Source organism: Cetorhinus maximus, chromosome 1 (assembly GCF_964194155.1).
Source record: "Cetorhinus maximus chromosome 1, sCetMax3.hap1.1, whole genome shotgun sequence".
NCBI classification, from domain to species: Eukaryota; Metazoa; Chordata; class Chondrichthyes; order Lamniformes; family Cetorhinidae; genus Cetorhinus; species Cetorhinus maximus.
Window position 1 is genome coordinate 248,359,597 of NC_135879.1, and position 12,900 is coordinate 248,372,496.

Genomic DNA, 12,900 nt, shown 5'->3' on the forward strand with positions numbered 1-12,900 from the left:
TGGGGGGTGGGGGGCCTGCACAGTGATGTGTAAAATGACGTGTGGTGATGTCGGCTGTGCGTCCCCACGTCACCGCACATCATTCAGATCTTTAGTCCGGTCGGTTTGCCGGAGGCGGTTGCACACCCGCCAAACTGTCAAAGCTCTGTTAAGGCCATTAAAAAGTCAATTAAACTAATTATCAATGCCGTCCGTTCAACCTTAAGGTTGGCGGCAGGCAAAGAGCCCAAGCGGCCTTCACATTTTTCAGGAAACCTGATCCACGGGCGGAATGAGGTTTCCTGAACGTTTAATAAAATCTATAAATAATTTATTCACATTTCATAAACATGGCCCAGCTCATGTGACACTGTCACATGAGGGGACATGGCTAAATAATTTTTACCTTTCTTTATTTAAATATTTCAACATGAACTTAATCTCCCTGAGCAGCTCCGTGCCTCAGGGAGATTTCTGCATGAGTGAAAGAGCACAGGCTCCGACTCTCCCTCCTCACCCCCGCCCACACAGGCAGCGCTGAGCGCTACCAGCCGTGTGTCACATTGGGCGGGCCTTAATTGACCCACCCACGTAAAATGGCGGCACAGAACCGATCGTGGGCGGCGATCAGCTCCCAGCCTGCCTGCGCCTGCTCCCAACCGACCCACCCGACAGGGAGAAAATTCTCCGCATAAATACCCCACAATAATATTAGGAAAAATATGACAGTTCCCAACACTATCCAATTCCTCATCATACAAACATACATACAAATATATGAACATACCAATTAGGATCAGGAGTAGGCCACTCGGCCCTTAAAGCCTGCTCCACCGTTCAACAAGATCATGGCTGATCTGATTGTAACCTCTTAATGATCCCCGATAATCATTCACCCCCTTATTTATCTATTTACCTCTGCCTTAAAAAATATTCAAAGGCCCTGAGTCCACTGCCTTTTGAGGAAGAGAGTTCCAAAGACTCACTACCCCCTGAGTGAAAAAAATATTCCTCACCTCTGTCTTAAATGGGCAGCCCCTTATTTTTAAACAGTGACCCCTAGTCCTAGATTCTCCCACAAGACAAAACATCTTCTCCACATCCACCATCTCAAACCCCTCAGGATCTTAAAGGTTTCAATCAAATCACCTCTTACACTTCTAAACTCCAGCGGATACAAGCCTAACCTGCCCAACTTTTCTACATAAGAGAACCCGCCCATTCCTAGTATTGTTTAGTAAACCTTCTCTGAATTGTATTCAATGTATTTACATCCTTCCTTAAATAAGTAGACTAATACTGTGCACAATACTCCGGGTGTGGCCTCACCAGTGTCCTATATAAGTGAAGCATAACCTCCCTACTTTTGTATTCAATTCCCCTTGGAGAGGAGAAGTCTGAGCTTAGCTTTCCAAATTACTTGCTGCACCTGCATACTAGCCTTTTGAAATTCATGCACTTGGACATCCAGATCCGCTGCATCTCAGAGCTCTGCAATCTCCCACCATTTAGATTCTATGCTTCTTTTGTATTCTTCCAGCCAAAATGAACAATTTCACATTTTTCCACATTATACTCCATTTGCTAGATCTTTACCCAATCTCTTGACCTATCTACTTTTCTTTGTAGGATCTTTATGTCTTCTTCACAACTTATTTTCCTGCCTATCTTTGAGTCATTTAGAAACCAGACCATAGGTCCCTTCATCCAATTCATTGATATAAATTGTAAAATGTTGAGGCCCCAGCACTGATCCCTGTGGCACACCACTTGTGACATCCTGCCAACCAGAAAATCACAGAATTATTACGATGTAGAAGGAGGCCATTCAGCCCACCATGTCTGTGCCGGCTCTCTGAGCATTTCAACTTAGTGCCAAATCTCCTGCCTTTTCTCCGTAACCCTGCACATTGTTTCTATTTAGATAATCATCCAATATCCTCTTGAATGCCTCAGTTGAACCTACTTCCACTACACTTCCAAGCAGTGCATTCCAAATCCTAACTACTCCCTTTGTGAAAAAGTTTTCTCTCACCTTGCATTTGCTTCTTTTGCAAAACACTTTAAAACTGTGGTCTTCGATCCATTTAAGAGCGGGAACAGTTTCTCCCTATCTACTCTGTCCAGGCTCCTCATTATTTTGAAAACTTCTGTCAAGTCTCCTCTCAGGCTTCTCCTCTCCAAGGAAAACAGCCCCAACTTCTCCAATATTTCCTCATAACTGAAGAGTCTCATCCCTGGAACCATTCTCATAAACCTCTTCTGCACTCTCTCTAATGCGTTCACATCCTTCCTATAGCGTAGCGCCCAGAACTGCACTCTAGCTGAGGTCTAATCAGTGTCTAACAGAAGTTCACCATAACCTGCCTGTTCTTGTACTCTATACCCCTATTAATGAAGCCTAGAATACTCTATGGTTTAGAATCCGTTCTCTCTACCTGCCCTGCCACCTTTAATGAATTATGTACATATACACCCAGGTCTCTCTACTCCTGCACACCCTTTAGAATAGTATCCTTTATTTTATACTGTCTCTCTATATTCTTTGTACCAAAGTGTATCACCCCACACTTCTCCGCATTGAACTTTATCTGCCACCTATCTGCCCACTCCACCAATGTGACAATGTCCTTTTGAAGTTCTACACTGTCCTTCTCACAGTTTACAATTCTCCCAAATTTTGTGTTGTCCACAAACTTTGAAATTGTCCCCTGCACACCAAAATCTAGATTATCTATTTATATCAGGAAGAGCAAGGGTCCCAATAGCAACCCCTGGGAACTCCACTACAAACCTTCTTGCATCCCAAAAAATACCCATTGACCATTACTCTCTGTTTCTCATCCCTCAATCAATTTTGCATCCACGTTATTACTGCCCCTTTTATTCCATGACCTATAACTTTCCTTACAAGTTTGTTGTGTGGCACTGTATTGATGCCTTTCAGAAGTCCATGTACACCACATCAATGGCCGTTAAGAAAGTAATTCATGTCATTAGCAATGCTGCCCATCCAACCTTAAGGTTGGCAGGCAGGCGAAAAGCCCAAGCAGCCTTCGCGTTTTAGGAAACCTCATCCACAAGCGGGATGAGGTTTCCTAAAGCTTTTATTAAATAAATATATAAATTTTCATACATATAAAAACATGTCCCACCTCATGCGACACAGTCACATGAGATGGGACATGTTTAATAAATTTTTAAATCTATTATTTAATTTTTTGAACATCGATTCAATCTCCCTGAGACAGCATGTGCGAAATAGCGCTGGCAGCGACTCTCCCTCCTCCCCCCGCCTGCATAGATAGCACTGAGTGTTACTGGTCATGTCTTACACTGGTCGGGCCTCAAATGGCTGTAAAATTCAGGCCTAGAAGTTTCCCCACTGCCGAAGTTAAACTGACTGGTCTGTAATTGCTGGGCTTATCCTTACAACCTTTTTAGAACAATTCTCCAGTCCTCTGGCACCTCCCCCAAATCCAGGAAGCATTGAAAGATTATTGCCTGTGCCTCTGCAATTTCCACTCTCACTTCCTTCAATATTCTTGGATGCATCTCATCTGGTCCCTGTGCCTTAACAACTTTAAGTATCGACAACTTATCGAATGCCTCCTCCTTATCAATTTTAAACCTTTCTAGTGACTGAGTTTCCATGGCCTGGGCAGCTTCTACCTCGTAGATAAAGGCAGATGCAAAGTATTCATTTAACACCTCAGCCATGCCTCTTGCCTCTAAGTGTAAATACCCTTTTTGGTCCCTAATCAGCCCTACTCCTCCTTTTACCACCCTTTTACTATTGAAGTGCTTATAGAATATCTTGGGATTTTCTTTTATGTTAGCCACCAGTCTTTTTTCATAATCCCTCTTTGCTTCTCGTATTTGCTTTTTCACATCCCTTCTGAACCTTCTGTATTCAGCTTGGTTCTCAATTGTATTTGCTACCTGACACCTGTCGTAAGCACACTTTTTCTTCTTTAATTTAATTTCAATCTCCATTGTCATCCAGGGAGCTCTGGATTCGTTTGTCCTACCTTTCCTTTTGAGGGAACATACCTTGAATGTGCCCAAAGCATCTCCTCTTTGAAGGTAGCTGATTGTTCAGCTACTGTTTTTCCCGCCAACCTTTTGTTCCAGTCTATCCGGCCCAGCTCCGTTCTTGCCCCATTGAAGCCCGCTCTCCACCAGTCGATTATTCTTACTCTGGATTGACCAATGTCCTTTTCCACTGTCATCCTAAACCTTATGACACAATGATCACTGTCCCCTAAATGTCCCCTACTGTCACTTGATCTACTTGGCCCACCTCAATCCCAAGTACCAGGTCTAGCAGTGCCTCCTTTCTTGTTGGACTGGACACATACTACTGTAGAAAATTCTCCTGAACACAATCTAGGAATGCTTGTCCCTCACTGCCACTACCACTATCCATCCCAGTGTACATATGGGTAATTAAAGTCCCCATTATAACTACTCTATGGCGTTTACACCTCTCTGTATTTTCCTTGCAGATTTGTTCCTCTATATCCTTCCCACTAGCTGCTGGTCTAAACATTACACCGAGCAATGTAATTGTACCCTTCTTATTCCTTAGTTGTAGCCAAATCGGTTCTGTCCTTGAATCCTCCGACACATCCTCTTTCTCCAGTACTTCAATACTCTCCTTAACCAAAAATGACACCCCTCCTCCTTTTTCCCCTTTCCTACCTTTTCTGAACACTTTGTAACCAGGAATATTTAACACCCAGATCAGCCCCTCCTTAAGTCAGATTTCCATTATTGCCATCATAATCCCACAAGGAAAACTGGGCCTGTAACTCCCCAATTTTATTAACTATACTCTGTGCATTCACATATGTGCAGTGTAACCCTGATTTAAAAACATAGAAACTAGGAGCGGGAGTGGGCCATTCAGCCCTTCAAGCCTCTGCCATTCAATATGATCATGGCTGATGCTCTATCTCAACGCCATATTCCTGCTTTTTATCCATACTCCTTGACGTCCCTAATACCCAAAAAACTATCAATTTCTTTCTTGAATATACTCAGTGACCCAGCCTCCACAGCCTTCTGTGGTAGAGAATTCCACAGGTTGACCACCCTCTGAGTGAAGAAAGTTTTCCTCATCTCAGTCCTAAATGGCCTGCCCCATATCCTGAGACTGTGGCCCCTGGTTCTAGACGCCCCAACCCAGCGAAACATCCTCTCTGCATCTAGTGTGTCTAGCCCTGTTAGAATTTTATACGTTTCAATCAGAACCCCTCTCATTCTTCTAAACCCTAGTGAATACAGGCCCAGTCAAACCAATTTCTCCTCATACGACTGTCCTGCCATCCCCGGTATCAGTCTGGTGAACCTTCGCTGCACTCCCTCTATGGCAAGTATATCCTTTCTTAGGTAGGGAGACCTAAACTGCATGCAATACTCCAGGTGTGGTCTCACCAAGGCCCTGCAGTAAGAGATCCTTACTTCTGAACTCAAATCTTCTTACAATGAAGGCCAACATACCATTTACCTTTCCAATTGCTTGCTGCACCTGCCTATTTACTTTCATTGACTGGTGTACAACGACACCCATATCCCTTTGTACATCCATATTTCCCAATATATCACCATTTAAATAATACTCTGCCTTTCTGCTTTTCTCACCAAAGCATATAACTTCACATTTATCCATGTTATACTGCATCAGCCATGTGTTTGCCCACACACACTTGTCTAAATCGCCCAGAAGTCTCCTTCCATTCTCCTCACAACTCACAACCCTGCCCAGTTTTGTGTCATCAGCAAACTTAGAAATATTGCATTTGGTTTCCTCATCCAAGTCATTTATATATATCATGAATAATTGGGCCCAAGCATTGATCCCTGCGGTACACCACTAGCCACCGCCTGTCATCCGGTTTGTCAATTAATTCTCAATCCATGCCAGTATATTACCTCTGATCCCATGTGCTTTAATTTTGCTCACTAGCCTCTTATGTGGGACCTTATCAAAAGCCTTCTTGAAATCCAAATACACCACATCCACTGGCTCTCCTTTATCTATTCTACTAGTTACATCCTCAAAAAAACTCCAATAGATTAGTTAAGCATGATTTCCCTCTCAAAAACCCATTTGTCTAATCCCATTAATGCTTTCCAAGTGTTCTGTTACCACAGATTTTATAATAGACTCCAGCATTTTGCCCGCCACTGATGTTGGGTTAACTCTCTGTAATTCTTTGTTTTTTCTCTCTCTCCTTTTTTAAATAGTGGAGTTACATTTGCCACCCTCCAATCTGTGGGAGCTGCTCCAGAGTCTATAGAATTTTGGAAGATGACCACCAATGCATCCAATATTTCCAGGGCTACTTCCTTTTGTAGCCTGGGATGTAGATTATCAGGCCCTGGGGATTTTTCAGCCTTTAACCCCATTAATTTCTCTGGCACCATTTTTTAAACTAATACTGATTTTCTTCAATTCCTCCCTCTCACTAGACCCTTGGTTCCCTAACCTTTCTGGGAAATTATTTGTGTCCTCTTTGGTGAACCGAAATATGTGTTCAACTCCTCTGCCATTTCTTTGTTCCCCATTATAATTTCCCCCGTTTCTAACTGTAAGGGACCTATATTTGTCTTTGCTAATCGTTTTCTCTTCACATACTTAGAGAAGCTTTTATAGTCAATTTTTATGTTCCCTGCAAGTTTACTCTCATACTCTATTTTCCCCTTAGATCAATCTTTTTGTCCACTTTTGCTGAATTCTAAACTGCTCCCAATCCTCAGGCTTGCTGCTTTTTCCGGCAATTTTATATGTCTCCTCTTTGGATCTAATATTATCCCTAATTTCTTTTGTAATACCTGGTTGAGCCACCGTTCCTGTTTTATTTTTGTACCAGACAGGAATGAATAATTGTTGTAATTCAAGCATACGTTACTTAAATATTAGCCATTGCCTATCCACCATCAACCTTTTTAGTAAGGTTCCCCAATCCATCATTGCCAACTTGCGTCTCATACCCTCGTAGTTCCCTTTATTTAGATTCAGGACCCTAGTTTCGGATTCAACTTCTTCACTCTCCATCTTAATGAACAATTCTATCATTTTATGGTCGCTCTTCACCAAGGGACCCTGCACAACAAGATTGTTAATTAATCCTTTCTCATTGCACAATACCCAGTTTAGGATAGCCTGCTCTCCAGTTGGTTCTCAACGTATTGGTCTAAAAAACCATCATGTACACACTCCAGGAAATCCTCCCCCACAGTATTATCGCTAATTTGGTTTGTCCAATCTATTTTTGATTAAAGTCACCCATGATTACAGTTGTACCATTCTTGCATGTGTCTCTAATTTCCTGCTTAATGCCTTCCCTTATATCTCCGTTACTGTTTGAGGATGGCAGATTACTGTTTGGGGAACTATAGGCAACCCCCATCAATGTTTTCTGCCTCTTGGTGTTTCTTATCTCCACCCAAACAGATTCCACATCATGATTTTCTGAGCCAATATCCTTCCTCACTATTGCATTGATTTCCTCCTTTACTAACAGTGCTACCCAACCTCCTATTCCTATTTGACTGTCCTTCCTAAATACTGAATACCCCTGGATATTCAGCTCCATCCTTCGTCACCCTGCAGTCATGTTTCTGTAATTGCAACGATATCATAACCATTTATATCTATTTGTGCTGTTAATTCATCTACCTCATTGCAAATGCTCCGTACATTAAGATACAATGCCTTTAGACTTGTCTTTTTAACCTTGTTAGTCATTTTTTTTTTCATTCTTGGGATGTGGACATCACTGGCTAGTGACCAGCATTTATTGCCCATCCCTAATTGCCCTTGTTCAGAGGGCATTTAAGAGCCAACCACATTTGCTGTGGGTCTGGAGTCACATGTAAGCCAGACCAGGTAAGGACTGCAGATTTCCTTCCCTAAAGGACATTAGTGAACCAGATGGGTTTTTACAACAATCAGCAATGGTTTCACGGTCATCATTAGACTTTTAATTCCAGATTTTTATTCAATTCAAAATGCGCCATCTGCCATGGCGGGATTCAAACCCGGGTCCCCAGACCCTTATCCTGGGTCCCCAGACCCTTACCCTGGGTCCCCAGACCCTTACCCTGCATCCCAAGACCCTTACCCTTATCTTTTACACTATGACCCCACTTGTTTCTCACCCTTGTTTTTTCTGCCTTCCACTTTTGCTTCTTTCTTTTCTGTCTTTTGTTTCTATCCTTGTTTCCCCCTCCTCTGTCTCCCTGCTCAGGTTCCCATCCCCCTGCTATTCTAGTTTAAACCCGCCCTGACCACACTAGCAAACACCCCCCCCGAGGGCATTGGTCTCGGTCCTGCCCAGATGCAACCCGTCCTGTTTGTATTGGTCCCATCTTCACCAGAACCGGTCCCAATGTCCCAGGAATCTGAATCTCTCCCCTCTACACCATTTCTTCAGCGACATATTCATCCGATATATCCTATTATTTCTACTCTCGCTAGCATGTGGCCCTGGTAGTAATCCTGAGATTACTACCTTTGAGGTCATGCTTTTGAATTTATGTCCTAACTCCCTATATTCGGCTTGTAGGACCTCATTCCTTTGTTTAACCTACATTGTTGGTACCAATATGTACCATGACCACAGGCTGTTCACCCTCCCCCTTCAGAATGCCCTGCAGCCTCTCCGATTCATCCTTGACCCTGGCACCAGGGAGGCAACATACCATCCTGGAGTCTCTTTTGCAGCCGCAGAAATGCCTGTCTGTTCCCCTTACTATTGGATCCCCTATCACTATAGCCCTGCCACTCTTCTTCCTCCCCTCTTGTATAGCAGAGCCACCCGTGGTGCCATGGACTTGGTTCCTGCTGCTTTCCCCTGAGAAGCCGTCTCCCCCAACAGTATCCAAAACGGTATATCTGTTAGAGAGGGGGACAGCCACAGGGGACTCCTGCTTTCCTCTACTCTGCCTGGTGGTCACCCATCCTCTTTCTGCCTGTTCAGTCTTTACCTGCGGTGTGACCACCTCACTGAATGTGCTGTCCATGACAATCTCAGCATCACGGATGCTCCACAGTGAATCCTCCCACAGCTCCAGCTCTGAAATGCAGTTAGCCAGTAGCTGCAGCTGGACACACTTCCTGCACACATGGTTACTAGGGACATTGGAAGTGTCCATGACTTCCCACATAGCTCAGGAGGAGCATATCACGGGTGTGATCTTTGCTGCCATGACTTCCATATAGATTAAGCTAGTTAGTTACTCCCTTTAAAGATTACTCACTACGCTAGGGGCCTTATTCCACTCCTCACCTTATTTTGTTTAAACTAATGTACTGCAGCAGTTTAATTAATAGAAAATTAGAAGTAGAAGTACTCACCTGACCCTACCTACTAATCAGCTGCCTCCCCTGCATCGCATCACTTCTTGAATCGCGACATCACTTCAAACTCCACTGCCTGAAGGTCCTGAGGGTCTGCCTCTCCTCTCCGGGCTCAGCCTCTGTTTGTCACGCCCTTTTATACCACTCTTGCTGACCCCTCCTTTCTGGTCTAAAACTCATCATCTTCCAACCCTAACAGCAACTTTTAGTTAATTGCTAAATTAAAGAAAGACCAGACTTTAGATAAAATTTAACCCTTAATTTAACCCTAAACTCCCTCAGTCACCAATCTACAACTGAAGCTCTCTATTGCAGCCAAACACAGCTCTCCAATGCATTACTTGTTCCCTTACTCTGACTCCATCTATTAACTTACTATTCTCTATTTAAGTGCTATCTGCCTCTCCCAACATTCCCTGCACCCTGGTATTACTTTCTAATATTCTCTCCTGGTTCCCACACCCCTGCTGAGTTAGTTTAAACCCTCCCCAACAGCAATGGCAAAATGACCTGCAAGGAACTCAGTCCCTGCTCTGTTCAGATGCACCCCCTCTGGATTGTACAGGTGCCACTTCCCCCAGAGCCAGTCCCAGTATCCCAGGAATCTAAACCCCTCCCTCCTGCACAATCTTTCCAGCCACACATTCATCCATTTACTATCTTCCCATTCCAGTACTCACTGGCATGTGGCACTGGGAGTAATCTGGGGATTACTACTTTAGAGGTCCTGTTTGCTAATTTTCTACCTAGCTCCCTAAATTCCAATTGCAGGACCACACCCCCCTTCCTACCTATGTCGTTAGTACCAATGTGGATCATGACCTCCGGCTGTTCACCCTCCCCCACAAGAATGCCCTGCAGCTGCTCTGTGACATCCTTGACCCTGGCACCAGGGAGGCAACAAACCATCCTGGAGTCACGTTGACAGCCGCAAAAACGCCTGTCTGCTCCCCTAACAAGAGAATCCCCATCTGTACTGCCCTTCCGCTCTTCTTCCTCCCCTCTTATACTGCTGGGCCACCCATAGTGCCACGGGCTTGGCTCTTGCTGCACTCCTCCAAGGATCCATCGCCCTCACCGATATCCAGAATGGTAAGTGGGCCTGGGGGCTCCTGCACTACCTGCTTGTTTCTTTTGGACTGCCTGGTGGTTGCCCATTCCCTACCTGCCTGCTTTTCCCTAACTCATGGTGTGACCATCTCTCTAAACGTGTTATCCACGTAGTTGTCTACCTCACGGATGCACCTCGGTGACTCCAGCCGCTGCTCAAGCTCTGAAACGCGGAGCTGAAGCTTGTGCAGCCGGTGACACTTCCTGTACATGGGCTTGTCTGGGTCACGAGAAGTGTCCACGTCTCCCCACATGCCGCAGGATGGGCATTCCTCTTGGCTGAGCTGTCCTGCCGTGGCTTATCCTTAGACTTTTAATTCGCTTAAACTTTTAAATCCTACTTAATAAACTTTACCAGAAAGTACAGTTCCTACTTTATTTTAAACCTTAGGAATAGAATAAACCTTAACCACTTACCAGGTACTCACCAAATAGCTAGCTCCCCCATCAACCAATCAAATTGCTCCTTCCCTATGATGTGACAATGTGCTTTTTTTTCACTCTCCTGGTTCCATCAGCTGACAGGTCCGTCTCTCCGACTACTCTTCTCGCAGGTGAATGACGTGGGCCCCACTCCCCGGGCTGTGTTTATTCTCTCCCCGCTCCGTGTATCTCCCACAGGTCTGTCTCTCCGACTGCTCTTCTCGCAGGTGAATGATGTGGGCCACACCCCCCGGGCTGTGTTTATTCTCTCCCCGCTCCGTGTATCTCCCACAGGTCCGTCTCTCCGACCACTCTTCTCGCAGGTGGTGAAAAAGACCAATTTTTTGCCTACTCTCTGTTTCCTGTTATCTCGCCAATCCTCTAACCATGCCAATGTGTTGCCCCCTCCACTATGAGGTTTTATTTTCCGCAATAACATTTGATGTGGCACCTTATCAAATGCCTTCTGTAAATCTAAGTACAGTACATCCACTGGTTCCCCTTCATCCACTGTACATATAATTCCTTAAAAGAACTTCAGTAAGTTGGTTAAACATGCTTTTCCTTTCACAAAATCAAGTTGACTCTGCCTGATTACCTTGAATTTTTCTAAGTGCCCTGTTATATCATCTTTAATAATAGCTTCTAACAGTTTCCCTATGACAGATGTTAAGCTAACTGGCCTGTGGTTTCCTGCTTTCAGTCTCCTTCTATTTTTGAATAAAAGAGTTAGATTTGTTATTTTGCAATCTGCAATCTAATGGAACCTTCTAGATTTTAGGGAATTTTGGAAAATTAAAACCAATGCATCAACTATCTCACTAACTACTTCTTTTCAGACCCTGGGATGAGGTCCATCCAGATCCAGGGATTTGTCAACTTTGACTTGCAACTCCAACAATTTTCTAAGTACCACTTCCTGATTTGCAGCTATTTCTGGCATGTTACTTGTATCCTCTATAGTGAAGTCCGATGCAAAATACCTGTTCAATTCATCTGCCATCTCCTTATTTTCCATTATTAATTCCTCAGATTCGCTTTCTATGGGACCAATGTTCACTTTGTTAACTCTTTGCCTCCCCTACCTCAACTCTCCTGCTTTTGTTACCTTATTTCAACACACGGCTGGTCAGCCTCTCACATTCCCCCCTCCATAAACTCCAGATCATCCAAAGCTCTGCTGCTCACCTCCTAATTCACATCAATTGCTGTTCACCCGTTACCCCTGCGCTTGCTGGCCTATATTGGCTCCTGGTTAAACAACACCTCATTTTTAAACTACTCATCATTGTTTTCAAGACCTCCATGGCCTTGACACTCACCACCTCTGCAATTTCCTCCAGCCCTACAATCCTCTGAGATATCTGGATTCCTCAAAATCCAACCTCTCGAACATTTTTGGTTTTAATTGGTCCACTATTGGTGGCCATGCATTCAGCTGCCTCGACCCTAAGCTCTGGAATTCCCTTCCCATTCCTCTCCATCTCATTACCTCACCTTCCTACTTTAAGACACTCTTCAAACCTGACCTCACAACCAAGCTTTTAGACGCCTACCCGATGTGGCTCGGTGTCATATTTTATTTTATAATAAGCGAAGGTTATAATATGTGAAACACCTTGGTAAATGTGCTATAAAAATGCAAGTTGTTGTTATTGTTCTCATGATCAATCTTTTGTTCTTTCTATTTCAGGCTTTCTGTTTCTCTGTAACCCGAATTCTCACGTAATCCATTCCCTTCTGACAGGGGGACAGGCTGGAGAGGAGGCGCATATGACATGGATCAATTAGGAGTTATGATTCTGTAGAATTTTAGTAATACTCCCACTTTCTCTCTGATAGATTCAAGGTCTGCTGTAGATATTTGTTATAAAGTTGCAAACGATGTAGGAAATGAATTTGGGCACTGTGGCAAGGATCAAAATGGTCAATACATAAAGTGCCTTCCTCAGTAAGTTTTGTTGAAAAATCCAGCTTGTTTAGTATTGCCAGCACTAATGCAGGGATTTTATACTGAG

The 12,900-nt window shown here is 44.0% G+C and overlaps 1 protein-coding gene across 1 annotated transcript in view; it reads left to right on the forward strand.

Annotated features, from left to right (window-relative positions):
* The window catches only part of LOC144680247 (disintegrin and metalloproteinase domain-containing protein 12-like), a 378,378-nt gene that overhangs the window by 241,193 nt on the left and 124,285 nt on the right, over positions 1–12,900 (forward strand). Inside the window, exon 15 of the mRNA XM_078541279.1 lies at positions 12,725–12,833. Within this exon, the coding sequence (XP_078397405.1) occupies positions 12,725–12,833 (109 nt within the window). The remainder of the gene's footprint in view (positions 1–12,724; positions 12,834–12,900) is intronic.